A 17,044-nucleotide genomic window follows, 5' to 3' on the forward strand; every position below is an offset into this window, starting at 1 on the left:
TTCTTATTTCTGTTTTTTTTTCTGTCACAAAGCGTGAAAAGGGTGAGAATTAAGAGTTTTATTGACTGATTTTATTCTGGGCAAATAACTGTAGTTTGCAGGTTTGAATAAACCTGTTTGTTTATGTGTATTATAGAGTGTGTTCTTTATTTACCTGCTCTACCCTGCTGTAGAACGACCCTGATGTCAATGGAAGGTGTTAATGAAATGCTGAACTAGTGTATATAAAGTATATATGAGTGTGTGTGTGTGTGTGTGTGTGTGTGTGTGTGTGTGTGTGTGTGTGTGTGTGTGTGTGTGTGTGTGTGTGTCGTCAGCAGCTGTTGCTTTTTGAAGATTTCCATCTCCATGACACGTTGTCATAAAGGCAGATGATGCGGGAGATGCTGGCTGTTCATCTTATCCTGTAATGGGATTCCAAGGCTGTAGTTTATTATTTGTGTGTGTGTGTGTGTGTGTGTGTGTGTGTGTGTGTGTGTGTGTGTGTGTGTGTGTGTGTGTGTGTGTGTGTGTGTGTGTGTGTGTGTGTGTGTGTGTGTGTGTGTGTGTGTGTGTGTGTGTATATAAACCTTGAATCTTGCATGTATAAGAAAGTGTAGTGTTAGGGTTTAGGGCCTCAAACACTTAGATGTGATGCCGTCAGAGGGTGTGTGTGTGTGTGTGTGTGTGTGTGTGTGTGTGTGTGTGTGTGTGTGTGTGTGTGTGTGTGTGTGTGTGTGTGTGCGCGTGTGTGTGCGTGTGTGTGTGTGTGTGTGTGTGTGTGTGTGTGTGTGTGCGTGCGTGTGTGTGTGTGTGTGTGTGTGTGTGCGTGTGTGTGCGCGTGCCACTATCGGTGCAGATCTGTGTCTTCAACATTCAGCTTAAGTCACCAGGTTGAGTCATACTCCAGTGCTCGCCATGCCTTCATTTCCCTGAACCAGATCACATTTATTGTCCCCTTTTGTTCAAGTGTATTAACTGGAAGAGATGTGATTAAAAAAAAGGGGGGGGGATTGCATCTCTCTTTGCTCTCCCACTCATTTTCATACTCCAAATACCACTCTCCCCGTTCTGAGGAGAATGAGATTTGGAAGAGCAAACACACATGCGCCGGCTCTTCCTTCCTCTCTTCCAGCGCCCTGAACTCACTCACCCTGTTTGTCATTTATCTATAATGACTTTGTGAATAGTGTCACAGCGTTCCCTTCTCTCAGCCATCCAGTCAGTCACTCAGCCTAACCCAATCAAGTGGCTTTTAATGAACTTCAAACAAGTGTTATCACCCAGTTTAACGTGCGCTATGCCCCCCCCCTCCCCTAACTCCATCCATGCGGGGGCTCACCTTATCTCCTCTCCTTCCTTTCACCCTCTCTCCCTCTGCCTCTTTGACATGCTAAAGCTCCTCCTGTCGCATATGCTTAACGGCATATTTTTCTTTTGCCTCTTTCTGTCACTCTGTACTTTTGTTGTTCCTCCTTCTCATTTTGCCTATTTCGCTCCCTCTTTCTCTCCATCCGTCGGTCTTCAGCAAAAACATGAAACCGTTTACGGAAGCGCTGTTCTCTATGCACTCATCGTCACCCTCCTTTGCCTTACCTTCCTGTTCTCTTCCTTTTCTGCTTTTTTTCTCCACTTGTTCCCTCCGTCCTCCTCCGTTTGTCTTTCCTTCCCTCTTCTCTGTCCATCCCTCACCCGTCCTCCTCCTCTTTCCTCTCCTCTTCGTCTTGTCATGTCATAGGTGCTCTATGTTTAGCCAGCCACTCTCACCTGAATTGATTGGCTGTTCATTTTAGACCTCCGAATGCTAGGTGACTCGCCTCTCTCCCTCTCTGCCATCCATTCTTGCCCATGCATAGGTGGAAAATACAAATACAAAACTTGGAGCTCATTTCTGTCATGCTTCGATGTTGCATCAATGACGGTGGAGTACCTGTTGAGCTCAGCTGGCCCTTCACTCTCCATGAATGTGAGCAGGTCCTAAGAGTCCAACCAAGAGAGGCGTCTGATCTCAACCCGACAGGAACCGTCACAAACAAAAGCATGAAAACAAGTGGAAAGCAGCACATGCTGAAGTGGCCATTTCATTTAATTAAATCCATAATGGTCTAGGTTGTCTGCTGGATAAGTGTTGATGGCTTTGGGACTTTATTGCACCCTGTACGTCATGTCCTGATGCAATGAGCAACGTCACTGTCTCCAAACAGATTGATAATGTTTTTCATTTTCATAGCAATTTAATGTGAACGATATATGGACATCAAACATTCACCTCAAACAACTGATTTAAATGACAGTTCTTTGCTGTATTATCTATAAGAAAACGGAGGTAAAACTAGTGAATTTTAAAATTGGAGGCCAGTCGAACAGATTTCAACTTGTGTCATGATGTTTTAGCCTACAGACCTTTTTCTAGTCTTCCTAACATGTATCCTTTCTTCCATTCAAACCCATAAGAGAGGTGTGTACTTCAGTGTTTGTGCCTCAGGTGTACATCTAATAACACTTGGGTGCAAAATTACATTCTCCTCTAATTAATCTGTGCATTAAAGCTGACGAGAAGACCCAGAGTAACCTTGTCTTTCTGTCTCTCTTGTAGGGCTGTCCCCAGCTGCTGCCTGCAGATAGCATCCTGGTGCCCGTCAACGTGGTGAAGCCCATCACCCTCCGGGCAAAGAACCTCCCCCAGCCTCAGTCTGGGCAGAGGGGCTATGAGTGTCTGCTGACCATCCAGGGAAACAAGCACCGAGTTCCTGCCCTGCGCTTCAACAGCTCCTCGGTGCAGTGTCAAAACACATCGGTGAGGACGAGTGTGTGTTTCGCTTGGCAGCTTCTCCGGGATTTCCTCATTGGCCACCACCCACACAACACAACACAACACAATCTCTATAAAAAACGCCCCATTTCTATAAAGTTCTCCTATAAAAGTGGCAATAAAACCTTTTCAATCTGTGTCACACATAGACAGTTGCACACACACTGAGTGTTTTTACCTCTTCTCCCTCGCTGGAGAGACGAGAGCCTGACTTTGTCTCTCCTGTACAGCCATCCTGCTGCGATCATGCTCCATTCACTGCCTGAATAATGCATTGACAGCAATGAAAGGCTAGCATCGGGGAAAAAGGCTTTATGCTGGTCTTGATGCTAATCGTCTGTTGATACAATAACATCTCATCTTCCTGTCTGTCTTCATCACTGGGTGTGTTTGTGTGTGGAAACGTCTGCAGGATTTGCGTGTTTAATCACAGCACGATCCAAATATTGTTCTTTGATTGAGCAGTGAAGGAGAGAAACTGTAATTTAGCGGAAAATTACGATTTCTAGCAGCAGCCTTCCGCGCCGCGAGTGCTACAGAATCCGAAATGAAAAATAATCTCGTCTTTTGAAAGCTCTCCGGTGTGTGTACTGTGTGTTCAGTGTGTCCACAGCCACCTGTTGACGATGCATTTTGGCTTTCAAGGGAGTATTGTTAAACCAGAGCCTTTTGGACTTGGAGATAATAGACAGTTTAAAGTAGCTCAACAGCTTCTCTTTCCTGTCTCTTTTCTCTCTCCCTCTCCGGTTGCCATGGCGATAGTATTTCTACGAGGGGATGGAGATGAGCAGTCTGCCGGTGGAGCTGACCGTCATCTGGAACGAAGATTTCAGCATCGACAACCCCGCCCACAACAAAGGTGAGCATGCGCACACACACACACACACACCCACACACACACACACACACACTTGTGAATTCATATCAGCTCTTTTTCGTCGTTCTCGCGCACACACATGCGGTCGGCATAGTCTCTTATAAACTCTCACTTAAACACACACACATAGACACAAACACACAGTTAAGCTGCTGCTTCCCCATTGTTGCCCTTGGAGCCGGTCTCCATGGCAACAGGCGGGCGGTGTGCTGAGGTGCAGCATCCATCCCCTGATGTTGCCATGTTGAGTGGTTAACTTTAACACATCCTCTCTCACGCTTTCCTTCTGAAGGTCTCTTAACCCTCACCGTCTCTCTCCATTCGGCCATTTCTACTATTATTAGTCTGTCAAAAATAAAATATGCTAAATTAAGGAAGCTAAATCATTATTTCAGGCTGGATTCACAGAGAGGAACTACGTAGCATATTATATATATATTGCTGTCATTTTTTTCCAACCCTCCACATCTCACACTCACGGTGTACAGTATATGAAATATATGTGTACGCTTCCAGCATTCAGCTGCTGAGCTTGATTTAGATCCACCACTGTGAGTGGTCCATGCTGCAGCAGGAAAACAGCAGCATGCTGGGGGTCGTAGTTCTCTGACAGGAAAACAAACATTTTAACCTGAGGCAGTGGAGTCATTCATAAGAAACATATTGTTAAAATATGGATGATATGCCAACATGACACTGTGCTTTGAGGCAAAGTTTGTACAGTATTTGTGTGTGTTTTATGGTTGTGTGTGTACGAAAACACATCCTTGAGCATAAGTGTGAATATGAACCAGCAACAGAAGTTAGAGAGAGTGGAGAAGTTTGATGTAGGGAGTTCTCATCTCCCATCCTAGTACTTCTGTTCGCCTGCGGAGAGAAAGCTGCTCCAAGGGCCGTCATTTGACGGACAGATCACACATGCATCTAATGGCAATTAAAAAGCAAATGGCTGGCCGGTTGCCATGGAGACGATATGTAAAATGTGTAGTGAATGAGCGGAGGCAAGAGGCAGCAGTGTCGGGGAAACTCAAAGAGAGAGTGAGTGTGTAGAGATGATGATAGATGGAGAAATAATGAGACAGAGATATCAACCAATGTCACTCTCAAAATCTTTTTTTTTATCGAAATTTTCAAACAGAAGCCGACAGACATTGAGAGATTTGGGTAAACAACCCAAATTTGAGCTTATTGCGTGTTTTGAAGTGTTTGTTTTTGGAGGCTTTTTTGCTCGAAATAAATTTGCATGCATTTGCTGAAATCATTTGTACAAAGGTTGTTCACACGAGTTCCTCCCTCTTCCTCCCTCTGTCCTCACCTCCTTCCTTCTTTCCCTCCTCGTTCTCTTCGCCTCCTTCTCTCTCTCCCTCTCTCACACAGTCCATCTGTACAAGTGCGACGCCCAGCGTGGAAGCTGCGGTTTGTGTCTGAAGGCAGACCCGCTGTTTGGATGTGTGTGGTGCAAGGGAGACAACCGCTGCACCCTCAAACAACACTGCCCCCACCCTGAGAACCAGTGGCTGGAGCACAACGGCATCAACAGCAAGTGCACCCACCCGCGGATCACACAGGTGGGACACACACACACACACACACACACACAATTACAGTACACTGATGGGAGCTTTCTTATATTCATCACCTGCAAGGAAGTGTGGCAGTTAATCATGTCAAGCATATCAATAGAATCGGAGTAGAACGGACGTTTTCCTTCAAATCAATCAATCAGTCATCAGTATTGACTGGATTGATTTAGCGGGTGGTTTAGCAGTAAGGATTAAAAGGAGCTGTGGGGTGGTAACGTCACGCAGCATCAAAGAGCCACAGTAAATGTGTAACTCAATGCTTCTTCCTTCCACTGGCTGCGTAGGAAAGCACAGTGCTTCCCCCAGAGTGAGTGACAGCTTTGTTCTCAGTGAGCAGCGTAGCATTCAGCATGGTGGTACAGCTGCTAGGTAGCTAGCTTGCCCATTCCACCATCCTTTAATGCTGCGCTGGTTAGAGAAAATGAGCCGAACAGCGGACTGGTGGCCGGCGTCCGCTTCTTCCCACTGTTGCGTGTTGTCTCCATGACAACAAACAACTTTCCACTTTCTTTTGTACTCTTCAAATGACCACAGAAAACAGTTTGATGTCCTGATCCATTTCTAAGATTCCAGCATGAAAGGCAGAGGCTGTGAGTTACCACAAGGAACGGGATATTTTACACCTTTTTTACGTCGCAGTTACACATCCCTCACCGGGGGTGTGATCGATAATTACATACTAGAATCACAATCACAGCAATCATGGGAAAAGGCCTTTTTAGATGTCTTTTCTTTAAATGGTAAATGGGACTGTCCTCGTTTTTGACAGGAATCGTATTTTCAGTGTGAACATACAACGCTAGGCTGGTCCATGTAAGAAAGAGACAAATCATCCTTGTTCCCGTTACTTATCAATCAACTATCAACTTTGCACAGATGCCCCCCCAACATCCCCACTTAACCCCGCATTCTCCAGAAAAGCACAGGCACCGTGTGAGGCGAATGGGCTTGACCTGTGTGAGACGTATAAAAGGGGGAACAGCAGAAAAGGATAGGGCTCAGCGTGAAGAAGGATAAGAGGATCCATCGGAAAAGATGGATAGAAAGCTGCCGAGATGAAGGGAGAGGAGGATGGATTGGGTTAACATGAAAGAGAAGTGGTGACGGATGAGTAGACTGGGCCAGAATAGAGTCATGTGAATCATGCTGGAAGAAGACCCCTGCGCCCCCCTCCCCATATCCCCATGATGGATATAAAGATCCTCTCTGCATCATTTTCCAGAGGACAAGAGTTGAGAGCAGATGGTGACCGGCTAGAGACAAAGGGGTGAAGCAAAGCGCGGATAAAAGAGACGGAGAGGGGGAATCCCTATTGGTGTCCTGGGGAGTGATGGGTTTGGATGGAGAGGATACAGGAATGGAAGGTTAATCCCTCCTCAGCTGTCCGCTCCTTTCCCTCCACACCATCCTACAAAGACCGGCATACAGATAAGTGGCCGACCTGGGTGGAGATTTGCTGAAAGCGGCGAGGTAAACCCCGTTGTTTCTCGTAATCTGGAATCGCCGCAGATCATGTTAACCTGATGGGTTTCTGCAGGATTTCCGGTGTGTTTCTCCATAAAAGAAAGTCGGACACGGAGAGGAAAAGTCTAGAATCTTAGATGACTTCCTCTTCTGCTCCTTGATACCCAAACTATTATTATTTATATCTTGAGGAAGATGAAGAAGAAGGTGCTATGTTGTCCCTCGTTGCTCTTATTAAAGAGTCTGGATTAGCAGGCTGCTCTCCATCATCCTTCCACTCCACTGTTTGTCTCCACCCTGAGCAGTGGATTTATTTCTGGAGATGGGCCCTGTATTTCTCCTCACACCCCCCCCCCCCCCCCGAGGCTGCAGCAGGGACATATTGCAGCCTTCTCACGTCCCCCATAAAAACTGTCAGTGGGTGAGGAGTGAGGACTTTTCCAAGACGACCGGGGCTCTAATGCATTCTAATACGCTTCATTATAATGACATCTCCCATCAACAATATGAGAGAGGGAGAGAGAGTGGCATAGAAAGACGGAAGAGAGAGAGAGGAGTGATTAAGTGTTTGCCTCTACCCAGCCGTCAATTATCTTGTCAAAGTCACAAATCTAATCAATGCCTCATTGCGTCTCTCTCCCTCTCCTTCCTTCTCCTCCACGATTCCTCTTTAACTCTTTGTCCCCTCTCCTCATCCTCCGTATTTACTCATAAATGGAGAGTCACGAAGCATTGTGGGCAATCTTTTAATTGCATGTATTGCTGCCCTGTCCCCAGGAGGCTCCCTTTTTTTTTTTCTCCATTAAGATATCAGCGGGGAGCCTTATTAATCAGAGACACTGAACCATACCGGAACCATATCTCCCACACGGCAGCCACAGGACTTGTTGTCGTGCGTGACCCCGGCTCGCGTCTGTCATCCGATTGGCTAGTTCCTTTCAACCCCGGCTAGATTCACGTCTTTGAGAAATAATCAAATTAACCAGTTGTTTCGATGTTATTGTGGCAGCAACATAAGGATTATCGTCCCACAACAAACAAATCGCTCCGAGCCATGAGATAAGGCGGCACAAACACGCTCTACCTGTGAACACAGCGGGGGGGTCGCGCCGCCAACTACAAACCTAGCAGAGAAACAATCTCAGCCCTGGAGAAAATCCCCGGGATCACCGATTTTTTTCTCAGGGTGGATGGCGATACGGCAGCATTTAAGCAGCATGGAGGATTTCCGGTTGACAGAGACGGATAGAAACGGGACTATTCCGTGTCCGACTGTAGCGTCCATCCATCTGATCCGCGCTCGCTGGCCAGAAAGTAATTGTGTGAGTAAAGTGTTGATGGATGTCCGGACCGCCTCATCAACAATGAGAGATGGTATTGATAAATCACGGGACACTGTGATTACTGCAAAGATGTCACCCGATGCCACGTGTTGAGTTAATCTTACATGAATGCGGGATTGAGAAATGACAATCCCTTGACCCTGAGTTTCGACCCCGTAGCTGTCGCCGCTGCTGTTTATTTTGTCATATATTGTCTCTTTTGTCTCTCCCGTCACCTCAGCCTTCAGCTACTATGATTTTTCCTGGGAGTTACATAATGTGTGAAATGAAAACAGAATTCTAAAATATGAATTTTGAATATATTGCTGTCATTCTTCAGCTTGAGCAGTCTTGTGTCTGTTGGACCACTTATATTCTTTTTCTCACACCACTTGGGGGAAGCATTTTGACTACACTATTTTTTTTCATTATCAGATGCTATAGTTACCATTCATGTTACCATTAACATTCATCATTCCTACTTAGCCCCTGTATGAAGAAGCTCCTTCATGATAACACTGTTTAATAACATGAATATACTGTGCTCTGCCATGCGTCTAATAATTGTTTGACACACTTATTTCTGATAAGTTGTCATTTAAATGGTTGGCTCTAGTATGGACAACTTGTTGAGAGACAGTAGAGCTAGTAAATATATCATAATACATTAAAGTAGCTTTTTAACTTTTGGCATTATTTGCGTCTAGGAAGTGTGTAATGTAAAAAAGCAATTATGTAAATTTATTTTCAGAATGTTCTGGTAAATTCTGCTGGCGTATACGTTTTTTATTTATTATAGGATAAAAATACCCCTAAAAATATGAGACAAAGAGTCTTTACTTTCATCACATTTGCTCATCTACAATTTTTCACACCTACAATTTCACTCTCTTGAGCTTTAATAGTAGTAAGTTGGGTCTCATTATCTTCAAGTCACACCCAAAGTCACACCTCCGAAATCAACAGTCTCGAATTTGACTTCCAACAGATCACACCTCTCCGGGGTCCCAGGGAGGGCGGCACCCTTGTGACTATTCGTGGGGAGAACCTGGGACTGGAGTTCAGGGAGATCCAGGATAACGTGAAGGTGGCCGAGGTGGACTGCACCCCCATACGTGACGGCTACATCCCCGCTGAGCAGTAAGTCACATCCGCTGCTGATGACTGAATACAGGACGATGGCAGTACGCTGTAATAAACACCTAGTCTGAATTCGCTTCAATTACACGTCCCATTTGAGGCAGCCAGTTGAAGCAGCAAAGAGCGCATTTACTTATAATCACAGGTTGTAATGAGCTTCGTTGTACAGTAATTAATTTGTGAGGTAAAACATACATAATATCTCTTGATTTAATCTGCACTGGATCCACATGGAGAAGTCCAAATTACATTTTGGACCGGCAGCAAAACTAAAATCCTGAATTCAGCGTCGCGTCTCTGCTCCCCTTCCCCTCGCCGTAATCCCATTGAAACGCATGTTGACCACAGCCGAGCATGTCATGCCCTACAGGGAACAAGGCACACACACGGCACACTATGTTACCTGCGTTGCCCACATGACAGCGCCATAACAAGTCAGCCTGACCAAATGATCAGTCAGAGTCCTCACCTCGGGGTGTTTGTGTGTGTGTGTGTGTGTGTGTGTGTGTGTGTGTGTGTGTGTAAGAGAGAGAGAGTATTAGAATATAGGCCGAATCCCCAGACCAGGAGAAATGAGAGTTTGATGCAACTTCAAGTCACAGCGCATGCAGTACAATGCATTTATACGTGTACCGCTGCAAAGAACAACTCAAGCCTCCATATTTCATCGCAGCACACACACACACACACACACACACACACACACACACACACACACACATACACACACACTCTCTTCCATAATCATTTCAGAAAGCTCAGGAGGTTACATTGAGTTGACACTCGAGTTTAATCCAGGGCTTCGGTTCCTTACAGGTGCCTTCTGTGAAATGATTTTAAACTAGTTTAAAGTTGGCTTATCGCCGGAGCCAGGGTCGCTTTTGCTTAGAAAGTCAGTTGTGTGCCAGCACTTTGGAAGCCAATGCTGACCCTGCAGAAAAGGTGGCTGTATTTGAGGTCATATGTAAAAGGATTGAGACCTTTTTCCTCCCAACCACACACACACACTCACACACACACACACACACACTCACAAGTTGGCAGTGTGCTAAAGGTGAAGTCGCTGCCAAATGATACATTATTTTATTGGGCTTTTAACAGGTTTAGGTCCATTCGTTTTACATAATCTGCTCAGCATTTGCTGGCAAGGCAAATTGCAACAGTTTTCTATGTATAAATATAGTATAGTCATTTTTGTGTATAGTGTGTCCATTTGTTGTTGTTTTCTTACATATTCCACAATGTCTCCCATGTGTGTTGCAGGATTGTGTGTGAAATGGGTAAAGCAGAGAAGAGTCAGTACACTGGGAACGTGCAGGTCTGTGTCGGTGTTGGAGAATGCAGACCCGAATTCATGGCAAAGTCCTCCAAGTACTACTATTTTGTGGTGAGTTCACACTTTCAATATTTTGTAGTAATGTAAAAAAGAGAAAATAAATGAACTTTAATTAATTTTAATACATAACACATATAAAATCTTTGACGTAGGGCTCATTAATTTGGTCAAAACCACTCTGGCTAATAGATTAATTACATACATGATGTTCTTTCTGTGATCAAGAAGGAACACATGCTGCATATGTCACCTTCTGCATGTTAGCACCTCGCCGGTTGTGGATCTGCGTTCCCACCCGCTGTGTTAGCGCTGTACGTACATGTTTTGGCTGCGGTTGGACACGGTGCGGAGAGCCTCCCTCGCAGCATTTCTCTCATGCGTGAATCAGCGACGAGACAAAACTGGCAGTCAGTCACTAACGAGCGCAGGATGAGAGAGAGAGAAAAAACCCCGATGGTTGTAAAAACACACATTACAAAATCACACACTTCCTGCGTTCCTTCTAAAGCCACTCTGCACGCAATTAATCGGCATCACTCGCACGCGCTGACATAAATTTGCAGTTGTTGCCATTATGTACTCGTTTTATGGAGTTTTATCAATTTTACTGCCATCCATTAATGGCCGCTGGCCGAGTTTTTATTTCTCAATGGGGTCTCTGTGCAGGATTATATGATGTTAGGTCGAGGTGTCACACCGCGCAGCAGGCAGAGATGAGGTTTTAAGAAGGCCAAATGAACTGAAGGAGGATTTACTTCATGCACAGCGTCGAGTGGACTGCATGTCGCTGTCAAAGCTCTCCACCACAGTATAGTGTGTTAGTGGGATTAGTGAATGCAGGTATATTTCAATAATCAAATGCATATTTACTAAAACAAATCAGAAATTTCACCTGCATCTCAGTCCTTTCATTTTCGAAATGCTTTGCCTATTAGTGAGCTAGAAAGGGTGTTCATTTCTAACGAGGAGTTAAACATTTAGATTTATTCATAGCATGTTTTTATTTACATACATTAAAACAAATTAACAATGCAAACACAACTTTTCACATGCAACAAACATTACAAAGTCTTATTTATTACCTGCTCTCTGAGGATTCCTCTAATTTTACCACACACACCGTCACGCATCGTTTATTCCCCGTGATCTCGCCCTCTGGTTGACCTTGTGACCTTACAACCATCCAGATCCCGAGGATTAACAACCTGAAGCCCAGCAGAGGGCCCGTCTCCGGGGGAACCATCGTCAACATCACCGGCAGCCACCTGGACGCTGGGAGCACCGTGTCGATCATGTTTAAGGACCAGCCATGCACGTATCTGAGGTTAGTGGGGAGCTGATCCCGCCAATCACACTTAAACAGTCAATTAAAAGCCCCGTCAAAGCCCACGTTAGGCAAACTGCAGGGAGTAAAAAACCCTCTGACACTTCTCATCTTTGCTCGATCGTTTTCCTCCCCAATATAAACTGACACAGTAATTAAACGTCCTGGGAGGAGAAAATGGTGGTGATCAAGGAATGGGGTGTAGTTATTTTTAAGCATGAAGCTTCCATCTGTTGCTTAACAACAGTGGATCATTTGCTCGGTAGATCTGATGTTTGTTTTTTTAATGGCAAAGGGGATTGGGGAAATACTTTTTTTTGTAATCCACCACTTAACGCTGATGAATGCACGATTCCATGTTCAGTCAATAAACTACCTACCCATGTCCAGCAAGCATGTTGAATATTAAATTGATATTGGTTCTTGAATGATTTAATAGTCTGCAGCAACCGTGATAAACAAGTAGAGCGATGGCTCCTGAGTGAATTCTATCATCAGTGTATAAATCATTATTCTAACCAGTTTTTCATCATCTTGTCGTCACTTTAGGAGGGGGGGCCAGTGGCTCACCTGCCGCACCCACGCCTCCCTAAACGGCTGTGGAAACGTGTCGGTGTCGGTGAGCATAGACAAGGCTCACCTCCAGAAGGACCTGCGCTTTGAGTACGTGGAAGATCCCACCATCTCCAAGATAGAGCCCGAGTGGAGCATCTACAGGTGTGGGAAAAAACCAGATTTCTATCAGTTGACTTGTTATAAACACAGATATATGCAGCAGCAAATTGTCAAAATCACTGTCAAAACACTCCCTCTCTCTCCCCCCTCTCAGTGGACATACCCCAGTGACAGTGACAGGAACGAACCTGGACATCATTCAGACCCCACTCATCAGAGCCAAATATAACAGCCATGAAACACTCAATGTAAGTGATCGGAACACTAAAAAAGAATCCAAGTAATATACCTAAAGGGGATTTCTGTCTGTCAGTCAAATACCTTTCCCACCACCAGTGCTTCTAAGTCCCTAACTTCCCTCGTCAGTTAGACATCCCAAAGGAAGAGGGCCATAATAAGTGTCAGAGTAATTTTCTTTTTTCCGGAGCATGACTAAATGCCTCGGTGCCACTTTTAGGTAAATGGGTCAAGGAAAAAAACTTGAATAACAACAGGTTGCAGTGGAATTTTATACAGAACGATGTGATTCCTCTCCACACCTTCGTAACAACGGAGACGTTTTGACACCGAGCCGAAAAACCAAAGAGATTGGCCCTTATCAAATTCTCCTACCCTCCATTCACCCTTTTTACCCGTGGGAGGAGAGATAAAGCCACACAAGAGTCTCTGGGATCTGATTGAAAGAATGGGGAGTAACAAAAGCCGTAATGCTATCTTCATGGTCCATTTGAGCGTGAGCTCGCAGCGCGTTTAACATCTGTGCTCAAATATGTCAGAAGTGAACAGTGTGTCTCAAGCTCCAGTGCAGGAAGCTTAAACTTTGAACCAGCAGGAATGCAATGTGCTGACAAATCAGCGCAGGTTTGCATTGAATGTAAAGAAACACACATTTGTGTGCAGAGTTTTTTGTAGAAGTGCAGGATAAATGTCAGAGACGTCCCGAAGACCTTCCAGGATTAGTCAAGTTTGATGTTGGAGGAGCCAATTAGAGTGACAGGCAGTGGTTTGAGTGTCTGCATGACAGAGGTTACTGTGGAAGTGTCCGTGAATGAGAGTGGAAGGCCTGTGAGTGAGACCTGTGCTGGCGGTTGATTTGTCAACGCCCTGACAGACGGAGAGGAAAAGGAGATATAAGAGGGGGGATATTGAAGGGCACGACAATGACAGATCGGACAATCTGTTCTCGTGTCTAAAACTGGCTTGGAGATGTGAATTTAAAAAAAAAAAAAAGAAAGAGGAAGAATTTAAATCATGTCAAAACGAAAGACCAGGCCAAAAGACAAAGAACCGCCAAAACGAGTGAGACGGCACATCGAGGGAAAGATTTAAGAGACGCTATAATTGAGCGGTAAAGTGGTATGGAGAAAGATGAGTGACAGAGTAAGTGTGTCAAAGAGAGAAGAAAAGATCACAGAGGAGAATAACTGGACAGGGAGTGAAGAAGTGATGAGAGGGTGGGGGTGTCTATTTGGAGGGTAATGAAGGGAAGGGTAAGACCTAGTTATCACTCCTGGATCTTCACACATCAAAGCCGGATCGTGGAGAGACTGCGCACTCTCTAACCGCTACTCATTTGGTGGCTTTCTTTGAGGAAAATACTCCAACAGATTCTTCTTTTTTTTTTTTTTTTTGGTACTATTTGAAGTCGAGGAGCTTCCCATTTGAATTGAGCCTCCAGAGGCCTCGGTGAAATGTAAACCTGAAAGATTTACACAAACTGCTGATTGGATGTCGTGGCATAATAGTAGAGTTGGTGGATGTTGAAGTGCCAGTTTGAGGCACGAGTGAGGCAAATGAAAGTGTCAATTTACACAATTCCTCTCTCTTTTGCAGAAGATATGTTGATTTGTAAATATACATTGTGTGTGGTTTGCCAGTTGTGCCAGGTGCTCAGCCCTACAGCAATGCTGTGCCAGGCCCCCGAGCTGCCCATCAGTCTGGCAAGGCAGCAAGAGGTACCTGAGAGACCGGACGAGTTTGGCTTCAAACTGGACGATGTGCAGGCCCTGATGGCAATCAACACCACCAACTTCATTTACTTCCCCAATCCGGAGTTTGAGTCTCTCAGTGTGTCTGGAGTGCTGGAGCTGAAACCTGGATCACCCATTATACTGAAGGTACAAGGATTATTATTATTGTCGACTTTCAGTGGTCCATAATGTGTATTTATGTCATTTTGTTGTATGATTATTGCTAAATATTGCCCCTAAATATCTATTATTTCCTGCAGGGGCGGAACTTCCTTCCGCCAACCAATAGCGGGAATGGAAAGCTGAACTACACGGTTCTTATTGGCGAGAAGCCCTGCATGTTAACCGTGTCAGAGACCCAGCTGCTCTGCGAGTCACCCAACCTGACCGGTCGACACAAGGTCCTGGTGAGTGATGCCGTACGTGCTCACAAAGACAACAGAGAGACACACACAGATACACGTGACAGATAGACGGGCTATGCGAGGAGAAGGCAGACAGACCTACAAATCGATAGACAGCTTCACGGACAGAGGGACTTTCCTCGCGTTGCTTTCTATCCATCTCCTTGTCCGCTCCGAGACAGACTACGGCTCTAATCCAATCAGCTGTGTGGTTCCTGTTACTGCCCACAAGCAGACAAAAGACAAACAAATAAGCCTTCAATAAGAGGGATTAGAGCCCCGGCAAACTCAATAAAGATTCCATTTGTGGTTTTAAGAGGGACCACTTTGAACAGAGCGCTTCCTGATGTTACCACCTAAAGCCGAGCGTCACAGAAAGAGACGGACACATTACTTTAACGTAGTTAGTGGATGCACAAATAAACAAAAGGGGTGTACGCATTTAAGTTTCGGATCAATATGTCTGTCTGTCTGGGCTGTGATCTTGATTTTGACGAGAGAAAATGCTTTAAAGGGATTCAGGGACTTATTTTATGGTTCATAAATATTTCTTGAATAACAGTGTATTGTTTTCTCCTGTTCTAAAGGTCAAATTAGTGGCCTTTTACCAAGCTGATTCAAGGCACTTCTCTTTGAAAACCTTTCAAGGAAGATAATTGTGTATTTATGTATCGTACATACAAGCATTGATTATAATCTGACCCTTTTTTTATCTTTCGCCATCACAAGGCCCGCGTGGGCGGTATCGAGTTCTCCCCCGGCGTGGTCCACATCACGTCGGACAGCCCGCTCAGCAGCACGGCCATCATCGGCATCGCCGCGGCCGGCGCCCTCCTCATCCTCTTCATCGTGGTGGTCCTCATCGCCTACAAGCGCAAGTCTCGCGAGAGCGACCTGACCTTGAAGAGGCTGCAGATGCAGATGGACAACCTTGAGTCCCGCGTGGCTCTGGAGTGCAAAGAGGGTAAGAGGGCTGACGTGTGGGAGGTTATACGGAGGAGAGTTTCTAACTTCGTGGGAAACTTTTTTAAATGATTTATTCACTCCTGTTTAAACAGCCGCACTCAGTCAGAACAAAATGTCAAATCTCACAGTCTTTATCTGGCGGAGGATCTTCTCTAGGTACGGCACCATGTTGTTGGCTTAATGCCGTGTGACGCTTATCAGGTTTGACAGAATTGGCATTTGCAGAGTGAACTTGTTGATGAGTGAGTGAGTTCAAAATGTGCTAAACAGTGTTCATGTTATAAAGTATTGCAGGCAGCCACTCCAGTCATCATTTTATATTCATACAGCTGATCAGTAGACTGTAAACTATCTAATATCATATTTGATTGTTTTGCTGTTTGAAAACAACTCGTTTGTGTTTGTGGTTCATCCATCAGCTTTTGCGGAGCTCCAGACTGATATACACGAGCTGACCAGCGATCTGGATGGAGCAGGAATCCCCTTCTTGGACTACAGGACCTACACCATGAGGGTCCTCTTCCCAGGCATCGAGGAGCATCCTGTGCTCCGAGATCTGGAGGTATGCTTCGCTCGTATTCAAACTTTACTGCATCGTGTTGATCGGCGGTGGACAGCGAGGGGAGAAGAAGTTCATTCCAATTTCCCATTAATCTGAACGGTGCAAATCACACAAGTCGGTGTGTCTGTTCTTCAAGCCTTTATCGAATAACAATCTCTATGCAATTAGCCGTGTTTGAAAAGAGAGCAAAATGAACAAGCAAATTAACAATGTGGTGGGTCACAGCAGGTGAAATCGACGCCGACGTTGTTTGTGTTGCTGTCTGGTAAACAAAAGCCTTTTGACGGCTGACAACAACACTTTTTTCTAAAAACAAACCAGGCAGCCCTCGAATCAGGAGCGCGCTCTCATTAATAACTCAAACGATATGAGACGCTGCTCCCCTTTTTTTTTTTCTCCCCTCTCTCTCTCTCTCTGCACCTCAAAAACAAATTAAAAATCAATCACTGAGAGAAAAGCTAAAGGGAAAAAAAATCAAGTCATTCATCCCTCGTGGTGACATTGATAGACAGCCATAATTGAGCAGGTCGTCTTGTTCCATTAAGAGAATGATGGACCCCCATTTCACTGCCCTCAGGGTTGGCCACTCCATCCCTGATGAGAATTTCCCAGTAATAAGCAATATTAATT

General features: G+C 45.1%; 1 protein-coding gene across 2 annotated transcripts in view; it reads left to right on the forward strand.

Annotated features, from left to right (window-relative positions):
- plxna4 (plexin A4) overlaps positions 1-17,044 on the forward strand; it is a 341,055-nt gene that overhangs the window by 154,183 nt on the left and 169,828 nt on the right. For both annotated transcript variants that reach the window (XR_014599104.1, XM_084038253.1), the window contains exons 10-21: positions 2,576-2,776; positions 3,554-3,650; positions 5,046-5,236; positions 9,026-9,177; positions 10,441-10,564; positions 11,701-11,837; positions 12,387-12,554; positions 12,667-12,760; positions 14,390-14,629; positions 14,743-14,889; positions 15,616-15,850; positions 16,272-16,414. Coding sequence is in view for 1 of the 2 variants with exons in the window: in XM_084038253.1 (XP_083894379.1) it covers positions 2,576-2,776; positions 3,554-3,650; positions 5,046-5,236; positions 9,026-9,177; positions 10,441-10,564; positions 11,701-11,837; positions 12,387-12,554; positions 12,667-12,760; positions 14,390-14,629; positions 14,743-14,889; positions 15,616-15,850; positions 16,272-16,414 (1,929 nt within the window). In the remaining variant the exon portion in view is untranslated. The remainder of the gene's footprint in view (positions 1-2,575; positions 2,777-3,553; positions 3,651-5,045; positions 5,237-9,025; positions 9,178-10,440; positions 10,565-11,700; positions 11,838-12,386; positions 12,555-12,666; positions 12,761-14,389; positions 14,630-14,742; positions 14,890-15,615; positions 15,851-16,271; positions 16,415-17,044) is intronic.

Source organism: Eutrigla gurnardus, assembly GCF_963514095.1.
Source record: "Eutrigla gurnardus genome assembly, chromosome: 21".
Taxonomy (NCBI): domain Eukaryota; kingdom Metazoa; phylum Chordata; class Actinopteri; order Perciformes; family Triglidae; genus Eutrigla; species Eutrigla gurnardus.